At 33.5% G+C, this 21,557-nt stretch overlaps 1 protein-coding gene across 1 annotated transcript in view; it reads right to left on the bottom strand.

Moving 5' to 3' along the window:
• Positions 1-8,225: 8,225 nt before the first annotated feature.
• Positions 8,226-21,557, bottom strand: part of LOC108912322 (sonic hedgehog protein A) — a 50,856-nt gene continuing 37,524 nt past the window's right edge. The window contains exon 3 of the mRNA XM_018717528.2: positions 8,226-8,348. Within this exon, the coding sequence (XP_018573044.2) occupies positions 8,256-8,348 (93 nt within the window). The 3' untranslated portion in view covers positions 8,226-8,255. The remainder of the gene's footprint in view (positions 8,349-21,557) is intronic.

Here is a 21,557-nt window from a genome sequence, read left to right as displayed (position 1 = left end):
TGTAGAAAATTTTAAACCAGCTGATGATTCATGGAAAGCCTGGGTAGAGTTTGTGCAGATGGAATTTAAAAGGGATCGTATTAGCTCATTTTTTAGCTCCGTAGGGAATGATTCCCGTCCGTATCTTAAGGTTTCGATATTTGGTATTAGCCTCGTAGGATTATTAGGTTCAGGTGCGTCACAAACGGTGATTGATAACGTTGGCTGGAACAAGTTACGACGTTTTGGTTTAAATTTAGAAAGGTACGATAAGGTAGTCCGGTTAGCTGACGGGAGTACGTGTAGTGTTTTAGGAGTAGTAAGTGTTCCTGTAGAGTTAGGTTCTAAAGTTAAATTGATTAAGGCTCTTGTAGTATTAGATATTAACGTAGATATTATACTAGGGATAGATTTTTGGCGCGACATGAATATTATTACTGATTTTTCTAACAATCTTTGGGAATTTGGGGACGATAAAGGAAAAGGTATGGGCTCGGTGCTAAATAGTTGTTCAATAGATACAACGGGTATTGATGAGAAATCTAAACTAGAAGCCATAGTTTCGGTTTTCTTTGATAAAATGGGATCTGGTTTAGGGTGCGCGAAAGGTGTAAGACATGAAATAGACACAGGCGATAGTCCGGCAATAAAGCAGATATATTATAATGTTTCACCTTATATTCAGAAAATTATACATAGCGAGATGGATAATATGTTAAAACTCGGAGTTATCGAACCTTCTTGTTCGGCATGGTCATCTCCTGTAGTTATGGTGAAGAAGCGCTCGGGAGATTACAGGTTTTGTGTCGATTTTCGAAAGGTGAACGCGGTTACCAAAAAGGACGCTTACCCTTTGCCATATGTTAATGCAATTTTAGACCGGTTACGTGGTGCGCGTTATTTATCTTCTGTTGATATCAAGTCGGCTTATTGGCAAATCGAACTAGAGCCAGGCAGTAAAGAAAAGACAGCTTTTACGGTGCCAGGTCGCGGTTTATATCAGTTTACTCGTATGCCGTTTGGGTTACACAATGCTGCAGCCACTTGGCAACGTTTTGTAGAAAGAGTGCTAGGCGCGGAACTTGAAACGTCGGTTTTCGTATATCTAGACGATATTATAATAATTTCTCCAGACTTTGAGACACACTTGCAAACTTTGAACAAGGTATTACAAAAACTGTTGGACGCAGGATTAACGCTTAATAGAGATAAATGTTGCTTTTTGAGGCAAGAGTTGCGACACCTAGGATATCTCGTAGATAAAGACGGCCTTCATACCGATCCGACTAAAGTAGAATGTAGGTTATACTACCCAGCACCCAAGAAAGTTAAAGAGGTACGCCGGTTCTTGGGAATGGTTTCATGGTATAGACGTTTCATTCCCAATTTTGCATCTAGAGTTTCGGTTTTAACTAAACTTACGCGTAAAAGTGCAACTTTTGTTTGGAACCAATAGTGCGAACAGGCTTTTATTGATATCAAGCAGGCTTTGGTGACGGCACCAATATTAAGTTGTCCCGATTTTGAAAGAAGATTCGTTCTGCAGTGTGACGCCTCACATCTAGGGTTAGGTTGCGTATTAAGTCAGATTTTTCCAGAAGGCGAGAAGGTAATATCGTACGCGAGTCGCGGCCTAACTAACCAAGAGAAAAAGTACTCTACTACCGAGTTAGAATGTCTAGCGGTTTTGTTTGGTGTGGAGAAGTATCGTCCTTATATCGAGGGGGTTAAATTTCAAATAGTTACGGATCATTATTCCTTACTTTGGTTACATAAATTGCAGAATCCATCCGGGAGACTTTCGCGTTGGGCGCTAAAACTTCAAGGATACGATTTTGAAATCGTACATCGTAAGGGGAAATCACACGTGATCACTGATGCTTTATCCCGCGCTATTGCGTATTTTGATGTTACGCCGGATGTCTATGACCAGTGGTATACCATTATCAAAAATATCATTAGTAATCCCCAGAAATTTCCCAAATTTAAAGTGCGCGAGAATAAAGTGTATAAGTTTCTTAATTTCGGGCAACCAACCTATGATGATGAAACAGACTGGAAGCTAGTTATTCCGAAATCCTTACGATAACAAGCCATAAGGGAAAATCACGATGAACCTCATGCTGGTCACTTGGGAATCTTTAAAACGTATAAACGGGTCAGTGGGTTATATTATACCGATGCGTATAGATACGTAAAGTCATGTGAGGTTTGTAAGGCTCAGAAACCGGAACAACGCATGCCACATGGGAGAATGGGTGTCAGGCTCGTGATGCGGCCATGGGAGTTAATTTGTACGGATTTGATAGGACCGTTACCTATGTCTTGAAATGGAAACCGGTACGTTTTGGCGGTAGCAGACTATTTTACGAAATTTACTTTATTGTTTCCACTTAAGTCAGCGACTAGTTCAGCGGTGACAAGTCGTATCGAAAATGAGGTCTTACTTGTGTCCGGGGTTCCGGAAAGGATAATATGTGACAATGGAAAACAGTATGTGTCAAGACAATTCAAAGAAATGGCGCGGTCATACGACTGTAAGATAATATTCAATGCCAGTTATAGTCCGCACGTGAACCCGACAGAGAGAATTAACCGCGTATTAGGCACTATGATTAGGTCGTATGTAGATAAGAATCAACGCGATTGGGACAAAAATAGGGTTTGCAATCCCGCAGTCTTTTTTTTCCAGCTGGAAATTTGCGGTAAATTCGCCTTTACAGCGGGATCCCGCTGTAATTCCCGCGAGAGATTTAAAAATATATTTATATACGAAAATAATAATGCTATTATTGTGGAATGTTTATATTTAATCAAATGAAATATAAATAATTCTTGGTATTTAAAAATCAACAGATAAGCATTATATAGATTAAAAACTATGTTTATTAACTAAGAATCAACAGAAATCAACACATCAATAATATAATACTTTTGTTATTTTTACATAGATATTATTATGTCTCTAGTTACTTAACGTACTTGTTGCTGTTAAATTACTAAATTTATAAACATCTTGGTTAGGTTAGTAATTTAATCGTAGTAACAATTTCTAAAAAAATATTTGCTAGATACATCGATAATATACTGCCCTACTTCGGAATATGACAGTTTAGAGAAAATTGCAAAGAGATATTAGGCATACTTCATTTGGCTGTCATTCATTTACTAATTAAGGTAATAACTTGATTTTTTCGGTAACGGCAAACGAAAAACAAATATTTTTTAATGTATTTGAAGAATGTTAGAAAACATTGCAATTTCAATAAAAACGGCGTCGAAAATGTTGTTTTGTCTCAATAAATTTAAGATTTTGCTAGGTAAAAATGCGGTATGTGCAGTATGTGCTACATTTTCAACAGAAATTAATAGAAGAACCAAAACATGTACATCCTACACATGATATTTTGGATGTTCTTAAAGGTTTTTTTTTACTAGTTTTTTATATATTGTGTTGCAAATAATATTTAATTGTTGTTTAATTTAAAACAACGCATGTAAACACATTTTAATTTGTTAAAAACATCGATTTCAACGCTTCTGCTAGACAAGAAAGCCGTATGTGGTCACATCCGGCGTTTATACTATGTACCTCTTAATTAAATACATGTACATAAGTCTGCTAAGTGGCACAATAATAGAAATTTAAAATGTACAAATTTTTAAATTTAAAAAAACAAAAACGATATTTTTGATATTTATAGATGGGTAATGTATAATGCGATATAGATTTCAAAAATGTAATTTTTTCAATTTGTCACACAAATGGAAATATAAGGTCTTTTTCCGGAGTAGGGCAGTATAGTATAATTAAAGTAACATACAAGAAGACAAAACTATTAGTTACATATAAAATTTTACTTTGTAAACAGTTTCTTCTCGAAAATAAACAAACGAATCAAGGAATTTGAATGATGCAAAGATCTGCCGATTTTAATCCTTTCTTTCGCTCGATTGATCGATGCTATCACAGGGGAACGGGATGCGCACGCAAACCAAATGGGGCGCTCGCGCGCGCCATGCGCTATGTCTCTAAACGGACGTGTTCTATTCAAAAATTTCCCGCGCGGGAATTACCGCACAAAAGCGGGAATTCCGCAGGTCTCATTGACATGCGGGAAATTGCTGGAATGCTGTAACGCGGAATGCGGGATTGCAAACCCTAGACAAAAACCTTCCAGAGTTAGGTTTTGCTTTAAGAACGGCCGTACACGAGATAACGGGGTACAGTCCCGCATACTTAAATTTTGGTCGGCAGCCGTATATATCCGGAAGAATGCATGCCGTAGAAAATGCCGACGGGACAATTGCTTTCGATGAAAGAAGGTTACTTGCTGAACACGGTGATAATATGCGTGAAGTATTTAAGACTGTGCAGGAGCGTCTAGCTACGTTCTATGGGGAAAGCGCTTTGTCCTTACAAGTAGGGCAGACGGTTTGGAAGAAGAATTACACGTTGTCCGATAAAGCAGATTATTACGCCGCTAAGTTAGCTCCTAAGTTTATAAAATGTACTGTCGTCCGTAAAATTTCTACGAATGTATATGAGTTGGTGAATATCGAGACGCGTCGCTCATTAGGTAATGTACATATTAAAGATATTAAAATATATTAAAGGGGAGGTAGAGATTTTTTTGTTGTTGTTTTTTTGTAAGCGAGGATGGTGTAACAATTTTTCAACAAGGCCGCTAGTAGAATCTTATAGTTGCCGATAAAATAAATTTGCGTTCGATACTCTTAACGACCTCTGTTGAATACACGGAGTAATAAGCTTTTTTTTTGTGAAAAACACTAAAACTTTTATCGCGCCGAAAAAAAAGCGGAGGCCAGGCTACGCCGGGTGAACGTGGAGAAAAAGCAAGTTTTTGGCAAGACGACAGCGGTACGGAAGCAGAACTAGTCGTTTAGAACGGATAATAATTCCTTACCCTGGGATTAAGGGAGTCGGTGAAGTAGATACATGTGGTAAACGATCTCCCTTTATTTGATTGTCAGTGTTAGCAAGATACAAGTCTTGGAAGCGGTAAAACGTCTTCTCGAAAGTTAGGGGCTCGGCTTGGGAAGGTAAGCGTTGGACGTTTAAGTTCTCGTGTCAAGTTATTTTGTATTTCTCCGTTATCTAAGGCAAAATTTAAAAAAAAAAAGAAAAATTGTTTACACCGGGTTTTTTATTGTTCTGCTCCTGTTATGCCTATGTGTTATGGGCGATTGGTCAAGGGGCGTTCCGAGAGCAAGCTAGTAAAAGGAGTGCAAAAACAATAATAATAGGAAATTTCATGGTAACAACAGGGTGGTACGATCCGAGGAGGCCAGTATTAAACTTCCATTCCGCCCTGGGTGAACGAGCACATCGGGAACCAAGGCTGAGTACCTCATAGAGGCCCGATCTTTTTTTTTTATTTTGTCGTTGCGAAAAATGACAAACCAATAAAATGAGTACACCCCATTTTTTTTGAGTACACTTACCGTCCTGTTTTTTTAGTTATACCACCCGAGATTTATAGAATTATATATATATATTCATGTACTTGGTAATATACCTGTATTGGGATTTCTCAAATGTTTTTTTTAAAAGTAAAGCTAAGGCCGTATTAGTAGTTTTATGGTCATACCGCGTGGAAAGCTAGCCGAGAATAAATATTACCTTTCATTTATTTCTTCTTAAACTACTTGGCGCCCTCATTTTTTTTTAATTGAATTGATATGTTTTTTTCTTATTTTGATTGAACCCACCCCGTGAACCTACCTACAGGCACATTACTTGTGGTACTTAACCAAGTAAAATAAAATAATCGGAGGCGTCTGGAAATTAAAATATACACAGGCGGCCGCGAACGCTGTTATAGATTTTGGCGCCCAACGTGGGGCCCGATTTTACATAGTTTTGACCTGTTTGTTTTGGTTCTGTTTATTTGAAATTTTGTAAACTTCGTTGGGGGTGTACTGTAAAATTTAACAATTATTTTTTCTTATCATTAAAATTTTTTATAGTTTATCATTATAGTTAATATTTCTTTTAATTCCAATGCTTTTTTATGTAGTTCATAGAACATGTTTTACAACTTATGTTTAACGCATATTTCACGTTTTGTTGCCATGGTCTGCTTGTCATTTTAGACGATATATTATTTGAGTACAGTTTGACTGTACGAAGTATTTTATGGTTTAGAGAGTTTGTATTACGCTAATGTCTTGCATTTATGTATTAGTTGGTATAATTTAAGTTTGTTATTTGATATTTACTGTATAAGTGGTTGGTTTATACAATTTTGTATCAACTCGTTGGGTTACGTTCGATTTGCAACCCCTATTGTAAAGGTTTATGAAGTGTTTTATTAATTAGGTGTTACTTGTTATTGTTAGTTAAGGTTTTCCGCTGCAGCTAAGACAATATTTACGTTTGTGTCGCAGTTATTGATATTTACTTTTATGCTTTGCAATTGTGTATATGCAGGGTGGTCCATAAAAGTTATAGCTAACACTTTTTGTTACATATCAGTTAGGTAACTGAATTGGCGCTACAGTATTAGTTGACCAAGCATAGGTCTAAAGTATTTTTTTGTGAGTAGATGATATGTCGGGCATAAACAAAAATAATCCTTTATAGAAAAAGTAATAAATAAGTTCTTGGGCTTAAATTACTTTAAATTAAAATTTTTATTTAGTTTAATTGTAAGGAATTCCATATAAGAACTTAGAATATTTGTGAATTTTTTTATTGTTATGGCCACTCTGTATGGTTGAATAAAGTAAAGTTAAGGTTAGTAAATTTTAAATATTATTTGTCAAGGGTGAACTATTTTATTGCTTTTCGATTTTTATAGGACCTTGATTTTTCGGTTTATTTGCACAAATTTAAAGGAAAAACCTAGCAGTAATGGACAAATTAACCAGAGATGAAGTAGCCTATGAGTTAAAGGTTAGAGGTTACGATAACCTTGAGGCGGAATCGGTTTTTTCTATGCGTAGACAGCTTAAAGAAGTTACGCGAAATGAAAGCTTCGGTCAAGCTATCAATTCAGAGAATTTCAACCCTGATGTTACCGATGAAATCGAAATATGCAACCGTAAAATTGTTGACTTAGGAACTTATGTAGCCAACCATACTTTTGATTCGATTACGTGCAGTAATATGCGTTACGTTGATGCGAAACTTAAACATTTATACGCNTAAGAAAAAAACCAGTGATGTATTTGGGATTGCAGTCAATAGTGCTAAGGGCTAATGTAATAAGAACACTCTGTGTTGTTGTCAAGCTTTCGGAAATGTTTATTTCCTTTCTCAAGACATCTATAAGAAATGACAAAAATGCTTAGAATAATAAGTTATAAAAGCTTATTATATACTTACAAACGTGAGATTATAATATAAAAACCATCAAAAACGAACTATACAAGAACATTGTTGTTAAAATTTTATGAACTTCACTAGATTAAAAACAATTGTAACTATAGTCAAACATTCTTTGCGTGCACACACCTTTTTGTTTGCTTGTTAGTCTCTATTTCTTATCTCTATTTTATCTTTCTGTCTCATCTTGATTGGTGGGGAGCTTTTAGTGAAGAACAAGAAGAAATAATGTACCAGGAACAAAGAAATCAAGTTGTTTGGGGCAAGAATATTTTAGCAGACTAATGCTGGAATCTAAAGAGACACACAAATAAAGCACATAAAAAAAGCGATTCGAAGATAATTCCAGGAACAACGTAAACGTTCTCGCCGAATTTCGATTATTATACTTATACTGAGAGAAGCGAATTGAATTTCAAAAGTTTTTTTAATATAGTTTTTGTACATTCACTCAAAACCGAGAGAGGATGGTAGGCAGAAAGGTAAGAAGACACTGTCAGTGGATATTTAGACAGAGGGTTGCAGAAACACAGACAAATAGAAACATTTAGTTATTTAGTCATACAGGAAGATAAACAAAATTACCGACAGAAGGGCAGATAGAAAGGCAGGATGTTAGGTAGATGGACAGAGAGAAAATAGTGGCGGACGATACATACAGACTGACAAGCAAACAAACACGTGTGCAGGTAAAAAGGAAGACCTATAAACAGACAAAATAGGAAGGTGAGCATTCATATTTTTTTTTCAATTTTTCACCTACTATTCTTACCTTAACCTTCAAACGACCTTGAACATGAGGTAAGGTGGCATCGGATACAGACACAGTGACCCCAAAAAACCTATGTATGAATTTATTTAGATTCTTTCAACCACCTTTACTTAGTTTGACCTTAAAATGACCTTGAACATGACGTGATAGAGCTTAACCAACCACGGCATCCGACTCAGCGACCCCAAAAACAACTGGGAACCTAGGTAGAATCCGGTGGTTTTTTTTTTCAAACAAAATGTTGACCTGTGTAAATAAAGAAATTTTTAATTTATAAAATTCTTGTTTATTCTAGAAAGAAGTCATGTGTATTTTAGTCATTTTAAAAGCCTTAATTTAAAAAATATACTTCTTTCTTCGTGAAAAGTCTTGAATACAGGCTGTTACAAATTCGCTTCTCACTACATGGATCTCGAAAACGGTAAGAGATACAAACTAGCTTAAATGGTGGCAAAGTTGCATAATCAGGGGACCAACATTAAGCCTCCAAAACATCAAGGCTAACATGATTAGTTTTCGAAATATTTGGAAAAAAAAACGCAATTTTGGAAATCCGTTTTTCTTTCATTTCAGCCTTGTTTGAGGTGATATAGAAAAAAGAACATTTTCTCATGATCACTTTCTGCCCTTTATCGAATGGAATAATCAATTTTTATATGTAACGTTTCGTTTCTCCAGGACCATCATCAACTTAATTTTTTTAAATACGACCCTAGAAATTTTATTACATTTTTTGCAAGCCTTAATAACCTCCAATACTGCCTCAACTCGAACCAGATTGAGACGTTTTGTCTCGAAAAATTCATATTCAGTGTATTTGTTCCAAATTTATCTAAATTTGTTATTTAGATTTCTTTGTTTATTGAATTATCATACGCTGTAAGTGCCTGTGAAATCCATCTAGTTATTTAAACTATTATCAACCAAGCATTAAAATAAAAAGTTTTATTTCCATGTCCATAATTATTTCTAGGCTTCTCGAGTGCTCAAAATTCAAACAAATTCCGATCTACTCTTTTCAGGATATTCATACAATTCATCTGGCATGCCCTTTCACAGTTGCGGTTACAGATATAATAAATTCCGATATTGAACATTTGCCAAAACGAAAATGTTTTACTGAAATTTTTTAAAGAATGATATTAAGTTGGCGTTTTGGTTGCATGCATTTTTAAGAATTAATTTATCATAATAAAATTCAAATTGTAATAATTAATTTTGACATTGAGTTATGTATGACCAAGTGATGGTAATAGTTAATAATAATAAATGTTTTATTGTAAGGCGTGGTAGTTAATAGTTTAAATAACTAGAGGGATTTCTCACGGTCTAACGACATTTACAGTGTACGATAATTCAATAAACAAAGAAATTTAAATAAAAAATTTAAATAAAAAATTTAAATAAATTTGGAACGAATGCACTGAAGATGAATTTTTCGGGACAAAACGTTTAAATCTGGTTCGGGCTGAGGCAGTAAGGTATTGGAGGTCACGAAGGCTTGCAAAAAATGTAACAAAATTTCTAGCGACGTATTTAAAAAAGTTGAGGATGGTCCTGGAGAGACGAAACGTTACATATAAAAATTGATTGTGCTATTCGATAGAGGGCAAAAAGTGGCCCTCAGAAAGTGATCTTCTTTTTTCAATATTAGCTCAAACAAGGCTGAAATGAAACAAAAACGGATTTCCAAAATTTCGTTTTTTTTCAAATATTTCAAAAACTAATCATGTTAGCTTTGATTTTTTCCAGGATCCCTGTAGTGAGAAACGAATTTGTAACAGCTTGTATAGTTCAGGCATGTAGAAATACAATACAAGTTACATTTTCTATCAATTTGAAAAATTAAACGTTTATTTTTTCTTTTTCTGAAACATTTTTAAAATGGTACTTAGCTTGTTTTAACATTAAAGGATTAAAAAAAATTAAAAAATTGAGATGAAAGTTTTAATGTGTATAAGTAATATACATATTATTAATATATATTATATATTATATTATTATTATTATTCTTTCAATTATACTATCTTTGTATGAGCTGTACAGAATATTTTTTCTGTGTGGTTTAATAGCGTTATGACTAAGCGTTATAAGCAAAATATGTTTGTTTGTTCCTGGGCTATTGCCAGATATAATTTTATTTTTTCATCATTATTTCACCACCCTGTATCTTCTTAAATCGTTAACCGAACATGAGATACATTTATCAACTAGTTATTATTCTAATATTCTTAGACCCGGTACTTTGAGTCTTGATTAAAGCTTGATTAGCTAATCAGGCGATTAGACTGTGATTATATTTTATAAAATAAATGTGTATATGTACAGTCTAATCGCCTGATCAGTTAATCAAGATTAAACCGAGACTCAAAATACCGGGCCTTATATTTATGTTATTGAAATATGAATACTGAAAGAATTATGAATATATAAAATGAGCAATACACATCAACAAATAACCCAGATAAGTTATTTATTATTTTATTGTATACGAGTGCATGACTGCATAACAATAGGCTGTATTGTTAAATGTCAGTAAAATAATTTTGTTGGAACAGCAATACAGTACTATTACAATAGGACATATGCTAATGAATTACATATCAATGTAGAATTTTATATTTTAAAATAATTTATTCCTAAAATCTCCGACAATTATTTAAGAAATTTTATATGACAATGGATCTGTAAAGCAAATGCATGATAAAATTAATTAGATATATTTAAGTACTTATTCCGTAAGTCATAATTTTTCACCTATAATATTCAATATTACCTCAATTATTTAAGTATTTGTGGCACAATATTATTTCTGTATTTATTTATAAAAACAAATTTAAAAAATCAATTTATTTCCTTTATCAATACGGATAGATCTGTTTACGTAACTTTTACTTTACGACAATATACAGGGTGTAACTTTGAGTGGGGGTTATATTTATACAGAGGCTACCTTTGTTTTCTCAAATGCAATCGCAAAAACTGATTTATTTATCCCTTTTGAGTAACTTTCATAAGTCGCTGCTGGACAAGTTAGTATGACCTTAAACAATGGTTAGTCGCATACACTTAGGAACTGCAGTATGCATGACCAAATCTCATAATTTAAAAGAAAAGTTATTAAAAAGCACATTTCCATATCACCCGCCGTGAAGTACTGTTCTTTGGTTTCACATAGGAAAAAAAAATAGGTATATAGGAAGTTATTACTTATAGTCTCGATTTCTACATGGGTGCGGAGTGTACACAATTGTACAGGATGTACCTAGGTTAAGGTTTAATGCACAGGTTGCGTAACATTTAACGTATAGGATGTACGTAGGTTAAGGTTTAATGCACAGGGTGTACATAAGTAAATATTTATCTTACAGGGTGTACCTAGGTTAAGGTTTAATGCACACGTTGTGTAACATTTAATGTACAGGATGTAGGTACATAAGTAAATATTTAACGTACAGGGTGTACATATGATTTAATGTACAGGTTGTTTGGTGTATAAGCTGTACCTAATATGAGAGTTAATGTACATGTCATGCAATAGTGTCATGTCATGCGCAGGGTGCACGACGAATATAGTGGATAGAATACTCTTCCGACCAATATTACTCTATTCACTGATACTGTAGTTGTTAATAATTATGCATGATATTCTTGACTGCATTGTGTACATGGCGTATGCAAGAATTCTTTTTGGAGATGTTATATGCCTAATTATTTCAATCGGGTGAGCCAAAACAACTTGCTTGGTAACGTCATCTGAAATATGTTGTCCTTTAAAGGTTGAACCATGGGCAAGCACCGGAGTCGTAGGAGTCCGTCATCTGAACGAAATAGCCGGAAACGGTCTAAACGTGAGAATAGAACTTCAAAGGACAGAAGTTCTCGGCCAGAGCGAAGTGATAGATCTAGAAGTCCCCACCGTTCTCGTATACAAAGTTCACCTAAACCATCTAGCACTTCAACGGACACTAGATTAGAGCTCCTGGAACAACTAGTAACCAGATTATCAAGAGGTGACAGCTATGGTACTGACCATCGTGAACAATCTTTATGAAATACCGTTAAATCCGATTGCATCCCCATATTTGAACCTGGAAATCCCAACAATCAATCCGAAAAATGGATCATGAAATTGGAACAATAATATTAACGGATGGGACGAGAATCGAACCCTAGTCTGATATGTTATAATTGTCAAGAAACAGGACATCCGTATTTTAAGTGTCCTAGACGAAAAATAAAATGCTTTAGTTGTAATCAGTTTAGTCACACTAAAGAAAAATGTGATAAGAAGCCCAATTCGGTATTAACATGTATAAATAATAATTCCAATGAATGTTACTTCATCAATTGCAAAGTAAACGAGAAAACTATGAAGGCATTGATGGATATGGAATGTTCGGCTGTGATAATTAGAAAAGAAAATGCTGAAGATGCTGGGTTATCCCTGACCACCATGATACTCCATGGCTATAACAATGGGACAGCCACTGGGACTGAATACCATATAGCTCACCATAGATCTAGCTTCAGATGAAGTCGAAACTCTTGTTGTGGATAACCATGTGCAAGCGATACCCATAATAGTTGGTCAATCATTAATCAACAAGAAGAATAGACTCATTTTGGTGCAAAATAACACCGCTAGAATAATGTACGAAGATTTCCTACTATTGCCTGACCTGGATGTAAACTCATCATCGACTAAATTCAAACTATTGGCCAAAAATATTACTGTTATTCTGGAAAATAGTATGTTCAATGTAGAGATATTCTGTGGGATTACATAGGTGACAACATTGCATTGGACGTTGCATAACATCGTCACAAAACCCCATAATTTCGATTTCACTTTCAACGAATGATCAATAAGGTTCTGGGATCACTCAGATTTTCAACAGCCATGGTTTACATGGATGATATACTAATTCCAACTAGTACCATAGTAGTTGGTTTGGAAAACATACAAATTGTGCTTAGAGAGGCGAAACTTACGTTACGCCTGAGCAAATGCAACTTCTTTCAGACACAGATTGAATACTTGAGCATGAGATAAGCTCAGATGGAATTAAGCCAGGTAGACGAAAAACAAATGCCATTGACAACTTTCCAACTCCTAGGAACGTGCACGAAGTGCGAGTTTTTAGGCCTGGCTAGCTATTTTCGAAAATATATTGAAGGATTTTCCTTCCTTCCTTTAACGCAGCTAACAAAAAAGGACTCGACATTAAAGTGGGAAGGTGCACAACAGCATGCGTTCGATCGACTGAAGCTGGCCCTAAAAAGTCGACCATTATTAGCAATATACGATCGTAGTGCAGAGACTGAACTTCACACTGATGCTTGCAAATTTGGAAATTATTAATGCAAAAATAAGAAGACGATTCAATTAGACCAATTCTTTTTTCCAATAGGCAAACAACTAAGGAAGAACAAAGATACCGCTCTTATGAGTTGGAGACGTTAGCGGTGGTTAATTGTATGAAACAAATTCAGAGTATACTTGATCAATATACCATTTAAAATCGTCACAGATTGTAATGCTACTTGTACCACACTCACCAAACGTGACTTGATTCCTAGGATTGGGAGATGGTGGTTTACAACGCAGGAGTTCAATTTTACAATCGCATATAGACCAGGTACTAAAATGGCTCCTGCTGATGCCCTCAGCAGAAATGCTATTGAAATGCCGCGAGAGGTTGACCAAGCAGAAGTTTTTGTTGTAAACATCAATAAAGATGATTGGATTTTGGCAACTCAGCTCCAAGATGAAAGATGCCAGTAATTATATAGAGTCCTCTCCGTCCAACCCTCTGGCCAAGAGGAAAAACTAATTAATACCGACTATGGGCTGAAAAAAGGACGAATTTATCGCAAGATGATACCCTAAAGTGGCTGATACCTAAGTCAGTCAGAATAAGTGATGATCTATTGTGACGGGGCTGGACATTTTTCCGTAGAGAAAACCGTGAAGTCTGTTAGTGAAAACTATTGGTTTCCAGACATCGCCAGATATATAAAGAGATATGTGAAAGGTTGTTTGGGCTGCTTATATAATAAAGAATATAAGAAAGAAGACCGTAAACCAGGTTATCTCAACCCAATAACTAAAATTAACTGTCCTATTGACACAATCCATGTGGATCATCTGGGACCGTTCGTAAAAAGTCATCATGGAAATACACATTTGATCATAACCGTGGACAGTTTCACCAATTTTTAGGTGAAATAATAGACACATTTGGAGTACCGCGGCGGATAATTTGTGACAGAGGTACATGTTACACCAGTAAGAAATTCTTGGAATATTGTCGCTCATTTGGTATTAAAGTAGTACATAATGCAGGTGGAGAGATATATTCGTACCATTCTGTCTTCTTTAGCTGTTGTTACCGATGATGAAGAGAAGAGGGTCCAGTCTATATCAAAGGTTAGGTGGCTACTGTAAATAAAGCTGTGGGAAGTGGCTCATACAAGCTTTTGTTCGGGTATACTCCACGAGGTGTAAACGATGAGTTCCTCTTCAACGAATTGTAATAGGACGACGGGTTAGTTAGGGAGGATGCAGATGAAATACGAGAGCAACCGTCTCAACATATCCTCCAAGAACAAAACAACAAAAGAAGAGGTTCGACCAAAACCGAATTGCAGCCCCAGCTTACACGGTCGGACAACAAATCTGTTACGAAAGGACTACAATACAAACGATGGAAGAAGCAAGAAGTTAATGCCCAAATACGAGGATCCATTCCTTATTGTCAAGGTATTAGACTTCGACCGGTATGTTGTCGAGGACATGAAGGGAAGGTCCGGAAGCAGTATACAGGTTCGGTGGATCGCACGAAGCCCTTCACAGTCCCTAGAGACGAAAGCACCGAAGAGGAACTCGAATGAGGCCAACGTGGACATTGACGAAGTGTAGTGTGGCCGACTGAAGGCAACTCAGCTGACTCATGTGTTAGTTTTTGCTTCTTGCATAAGGCTGACGTGGCAAAGTCGGTTACGGATCGGTGCACACAGGGAATTAGAGCATTATTATTATATGTATTGGTTGAGAGTAGCCGTAATATTATCTGTTCATTATTAAGTAGTTAAATTGTTCTTCCGTTTATTATTAATTCTCCTGAGGACTTTTACCAAACAATATGTTTTATACTTCACAACTGTAAATCGTTTACTAATATCGAGTCACTCATTATTTTCTATCTTTCTTATGTCAGAACTAAATTAGAATACTTTTCTATTGTTTGGAATCAATTGTATTCATCAATGCCATGGAGTGTTACTTAAAAAAACACAAAAAAAATTCTCAAATATTAATAGATAATGCTTATCCTGAAAGATGTACTCCATATAGGCAACTAATTGAAAGATTTGGGTTTCAAAGTTTAGATTTGAGAAGAAAATTAAACTCAGTCACTGTCCTCTACAAGTTATTGAATAGTCAAATTGATTGTCCTGAACTTCTGAGTCAAATTGACTTTCATATTCCCAGGCACAATTACAGAAATACTGACGTCTTTTATTGTTTGCGAATAAGAACTAACCTTTTAATTTAAGTCAATTTAATTAATAACTTCATAACCCTTTTACCGATCGCGTTAATATTTGGCACATTTATTTGGACTATTATTGCGTATTATTTCTTAAAGCTTTAGTCAAATCGATATATTGGGTGATAGTTTTCTCCGGTTACCTCTCCCTTTTAGCGGTCAAAACTTTTACAGTGATCGTATTTTTTAAAACGGGCAGCAACATTGAAAAGGTCGTTTTATTTAAAAAAAAAATATTGTCGCTTGAGAAAATCGTCTACAGAAAGTCATTCTTGAGAAAAATGGCATTTATTTATTAACCTTAAAAACTTTAAGGTCAATAAATAGTAGTAAAATATGTTTTTAGAGTAATGTTTCAAAATTTTGAATAGTTTTATTGTAAATGTTTTATCAAAAGTTTTAATCAATGTTTTAACACTATATTTTTTACTTAATCAACGATTATGACTATTATTTTAGGACTCTGTTCTGAACTTGGAAAATTTTCGATTCAAATCTCAATTTTTTTCTCCTGAGGTAGGAATAATTTGTTCCTAAAGCTCGAGTAATAAAAAAGAGTACACATTCAAGTTGGCTTTGACTGCATACCCGACTATACTTTAAGATTTATATGTATATACAGGGTGGTCCCGAGGTAATGGGTCAAAATTCATGGGTAGATTCTCCAAGCAAAAATATTACGATTTTACGGAACTTACCTTAGTCCAAAAGTTGATAGTTAAAGAGATACAGGGTGTTAAATGTAAAATATTATTTCAGTTTTTGTTCATTTATTCCTTAAGAACGGAAAATGAAGTCCCGTTTCATCTAACAAAGTACTACAATATTCATATAGATGTCGCTACAGGAAATTATAGTAAAAATAGTACGATTATTTCGTTCATTCAAATTCCGGCAAAATACACCTAAAAAAAAACGAGAAAATGCCAGGTGCACGCATACGTGCACGATAATGAGTTGTCCGGCCTGTACGTCCATCCCACTCTCTTGCTATCTCATAATTGCATATGAAAAGAGAAGGGTAATAAAATAATAAAAACTCCAATTTGCGGCTGCCGTTTTTTTGTTCTGAAAATATTCCTATATTCTATCTTCTACAAATTTATAACATTTGCAGCCAACTAAAAGTTTTATTTCATATTATTTTCTACATTTTAGTACTTAGGTATATGGATTCGGACCAGAGTAGGTGCGAATGTAATTATTTCTTGTATGGATCTTTGAGCTGTTATCTTTTATTGTTGCGTTGTGGCTGCGAAATATTTTATTTGTGGAGTTTACTATTTTTTATATGAAGGAAAAAACATTAACAGAGTAAGTATTACAATTTGCTATTTATAGTTGTACTTAGTACTAAATTCAAGTAAATAATAGGTATTAAAATAAATATGTAGGTCTCGATGTAGGTATTGTATTTGATTATTTGAAAATAAAAATTACATAATATGCGAAAATGGACTTTCCGCTTACTTAGCCGTAACATAAATATGACATATTGTCGTTGCAATGCACATACAGCCTGTTCCAATAGTGTGACAAAGTTTATAATTATTTTCAGTTATAGTTGTATAGGGCAAAATCTTCAGGCCAAAAACAAGATTTTCTGATTGTTTAATTCGGTCTGAAAATAATGAATAATGGAAATAATAAAATGTGAATCCGAGCAAGTAACTTTTTTCGTATCACTACTACAGGCAGTTATACTAAACCAAGGGTCGGCAACTGGCGGACCGCGGTCCAGGTCCGGACCGCGGAAGGTAAAATACTGGACCGCTAAAAATGTTTAGAAAGTATAAATTACTCAAATAAATTATTTAAAAAATGTTTTTTACGTTTAAGTGCCAATCTTATCATTTTTTCTAGTATTTTACAATTGTGTGAATGTTTTGAGTACTTAATGGTTAGTAAGCAGATTAAATTTGAGTCCAAATTAAAATAAAAAATAAGAAATACGAATTTTTTTCTGGACCTCGTTAAAAATTTTCAAAAGTATCCGGACCCCACCTAAAATTACTTGCCGACCCTTGTACTAAACTTTATCGCACTATTGTGGCACCCTATATATGACCAGATATATCATTATGGTAAATCAAAAGCATAATAGGTAAAAATGTATAATTATCTATGTTTATAACAAATATTATCTGGTAAAATTCTTTTCTTACTTTCAGATACAGAGACAGTTAAATATAACTGGAAGAAGTCTATATGTTATTTCGTAATATACCTATAGTGGTGAAAACAACCAGCTCCATGTAGAACAAATTAAGAAAGATGAAGAATTATGGAAAAAATCAATGGCAACAAATTTGGAACAATTTTATAAAAATTGTATACTACCAGAAATAATATACAAAAATATTCCACAGGGAAAAAGATGTATGGATCCACAATATATTATAGAAGCTCAAATTAATAAAAAGAAATAATTTTATTTTATGATTTTTTAAATTTTTTCCTGTTCTACTGTACCTATTCTATTTATTTCTTTATTACTTTCATTTATTTACATATTTATTAAACTACACTGTTCCACAGAATTTCTGTTTATATTGGAGGTATTAAAGTACCTACAACTATTTTTTCAAGTGAAGTGAACTGAATACCTATTTCTCATAAAAAAAATTTAGACTCAAATCGTCCTTTTGTACATAATTCTTTACACATTTTTTGGACAAAATAAGTATATCGTACATATTTTTTATATTTTCTCATTATTATGTATATTCACAATTAAAATTCTATTTATATTAATATGCAAATTTTTTTTATCAAGAATTACTTAATATTAATTATTAAAAATATAATATTTTCCATTTCTGTTTATACCAAAGTAAGCCGCTTTATTCACAAATCGTAATTATAACATAACTTTCCGTTATGAACAACTTTTCTTATTAACATTTTTTTATATTATCAAAAACAAAAGCAGTTTATTCTTCAACGTTATTAATTTTGTTAAATTTCTGATCACCCTGTATATATATAAATTACAGTTTTTCATGACAAACATATTCAATTAAAAAGCAAAATATTTTTTGTCACGAATTACTTTTTCTAGTAGAATAGAAAATAAAAATGTTTTCCCTCTTATCCACTAACCGTAGATACTAATATAGGTATATTAATTATAAATTATGGTTTTAAATAAACTAAAAATTGTTTATATTTCATATTTTCTAAAATTATATAATAGTATGGACTTGCACTGTTACTTATATACTTTTATACAAAAATATATCTAAAATGATCATGACATTCTTTAAATATTTACGTATCAATTAACAGAAACCATGACTACCAATTCAGAATCAGGTTATACCAAATTAACCACATACAACAGCTGTTCGTTAAAAATAACCCGAGTCCATTCATAAATAAATTTTTACTAGTGCGACATCTATTACAAATCAAGCGAATTAAAAGTCGGAGATAATGCTATTCATGAATGAATATTTTTTAATAATTTTATTCCAATATAACTTTTTAAATAATAAAGTGATGAACAAACTATGAAATAAAGTCTAATCAGTTTATTTATTTAAAGACAACTATATAAAAAATTGCATAATTCTATAATACTATGAAGAAATAATCGTTTCTTTGTAAAAGTCCAAAAAACCTTCATATTTAGAAATTAATTTCTCACGAATTACTTACCTACCCCAATTAATGTTTGCTTTACTGTCTTCATTTATACTTGCCAAATGTGATATGAAATTTTACTACTTTCTTCCATTGCTTTAAAAAGATATATTGGAATAAAAAAAGGGCTGATTTCTACCATTTTTCGGTATAATTTAGGCAACCAGAAATGCATCAGTTTCCATCCTTAACAAATGCAAATATCCTCAAAGAATTTTGGTTGGAGTTCTTTGGATAGAGGTATTGAAATCTATTCACAATTTGGTTAAAGTTCATAGAGGGCGCTAGCTGCAGTAGATTGGATGTGTTAAAAACTACATAACTTTTTTGTACTTTAAGATATCTCAGGTTTGCTATCAATTTCTTATTTTCCAACTGTTTTTACACAAAAAAGGTATACTTTATGAAAGTAGATATCTCGCACCGTTTTTGAGATATTTGGCTTTGAAACTTCCAATGCCGTTGCATTAAATTACAATTAAGTAGGTACCTACAGGCATTATTAATTTAGCGGTAAAGTTTCTTAATTAGGGTTTGGACGAAAATCCAATAATTGATGTTTCCCACTTGTCTTATTGCTATCATTTGTATGCTAATTTATATTAAGTGTTATTTGTACCTAATTAAAATTACATCTTAGCTTACAGTTTAAATTGTATACTCGTATACATAAATGTGAGATAGAATGCCGAATTTTCGTTTTTGGAGTTACCTACATGAAATCAGTTGTTTATGGAGAAACTATAAACACCTGAGAAGAACTTTAGCAGCAGGTTTTAAATGCTGCAAAGTCATTTCGCGTTAAGGATTTATACTTTAAAATAAAACATCTTCTAATAAACGCGTTGATAAATGTATTGAAGTTAGAGGTAGACATTTTGAACAATTATTGTCAAAAAGGCATATTTTCTACTAATGTTTACTATTTTACTGTTCATTACAATTTTTAATTCTAAATAAACCCTTGTTTTTGACATTTCTAAATTATTTAAATTATTTCAACTATTGGAACATTGGAAGTTTCAGAGCCAAATATCTCGGAAACTGTGAAAGACAGCTACTTTCGTAAAGTATACCTTTTTTGTGTAAAATAGTTGGAAAATAAGAATTTGATCCAAATATGAGATACCTTAAAGTACGAAAAAGTTATGTCGTTTTCAACACTTTCAATCTACGGCAGCTGGCGCCCTCTATGAACTATAACCAAATTTCAATTCCTCTATGCAAAGAACCCCAAACTCCAAAATTTTGTGTAGATATTTACATTTATTAAGAAATAAATGGAAATAAACTAAAATAATATTTTACATTTAACGCCCTGTATCTCTTTAACTATCAACTTTTTGACTAAGGTAAGTTCGGCTAAATCGCAATATTTTTACTTCAGGAATCTACCCATGAACTTTGGCCCATTACCTTGGGATCACCCTGTATATACAGGGTGAGTCAGTTTTTTGTAGTAGGATTTTAACAGTTGATAGAGAATCATTTTTTAATAAGAAAAGTTCCTATAAACGTAGGTCTTAGAATGCTTCGTTTGTGAGAAAACAAACTTTTTTAAAGAATTTTTCTTAATATCTCTAAAAGACCAACATATTGAACTGAAATTTGATATTAATAACACATTATTTATGGTGAATAAAACAAAGATATCTGTTATCCATTTCACACACCAGTGATGTGCCTGAGGTGGGTTACTGCCCCCTTTAAAAAAATAATTCGTACGCCCGTGGATTTTTCTGAAAAATAACATCATTTCTAAATTTTTTAATCAATTCTGAACAAAACAGATCTCTTTCAATTTTTTATAAAATGAACGGTTTTTGGTTAAATTCATTTGGCATGAAACTGTTCCAACGATATTGGTAGAGGTCTTTTAATATCTCTTGAGCCGCGAAATGCGCGAAAGGCGTGGCGTATCCCCATAATTCTTCTAATAAGCACGTTGTGAAAACATTGACTCAGATGTGCATCATTACAAGTAGACATGAACTAAGGCGCTCGGGCATCAATAAAGTCAACTGGCGAACGTTCGTTATATATATTTTTATTGTTTAAATTAAAATAATAAAGAATAGGGCATTTTATTATGATATTTGTAATCGGATCAAAGGCTTGTTTACGCTAGAGCTCGAGAGACACTGTGAATAATAGGTGTAATGTTTTTAGGACGTAGAATAATTTAGACGACGGTTGGAATTATGTTTCTGCGCATATGAAGGTCAAAGCTCATAAGATTTTAAAACATCTCTAC

This window comes from Anoplophora glabripennis, unplaced genomic scaffold (genome assembly GCF_000390285.2).
Source record: "Anoplophora glabripennis isolate ALB-LARVAE unplaced genomic scaffold, Agla_2.0 scaffold1011, whole genome shotgun sequence".
In the NCBI taxonomy this organism is placed as follows: domain Eukaryota; kingdom Metazoa; phylum Arthropoda; class Insecta; order Coleoptera; family Cerambycidae; genus Anoplophora; species Anoplophora glabripennis.
This window is presented reverse-complemented; position numbering and strand designations above follow the sequence as displayed.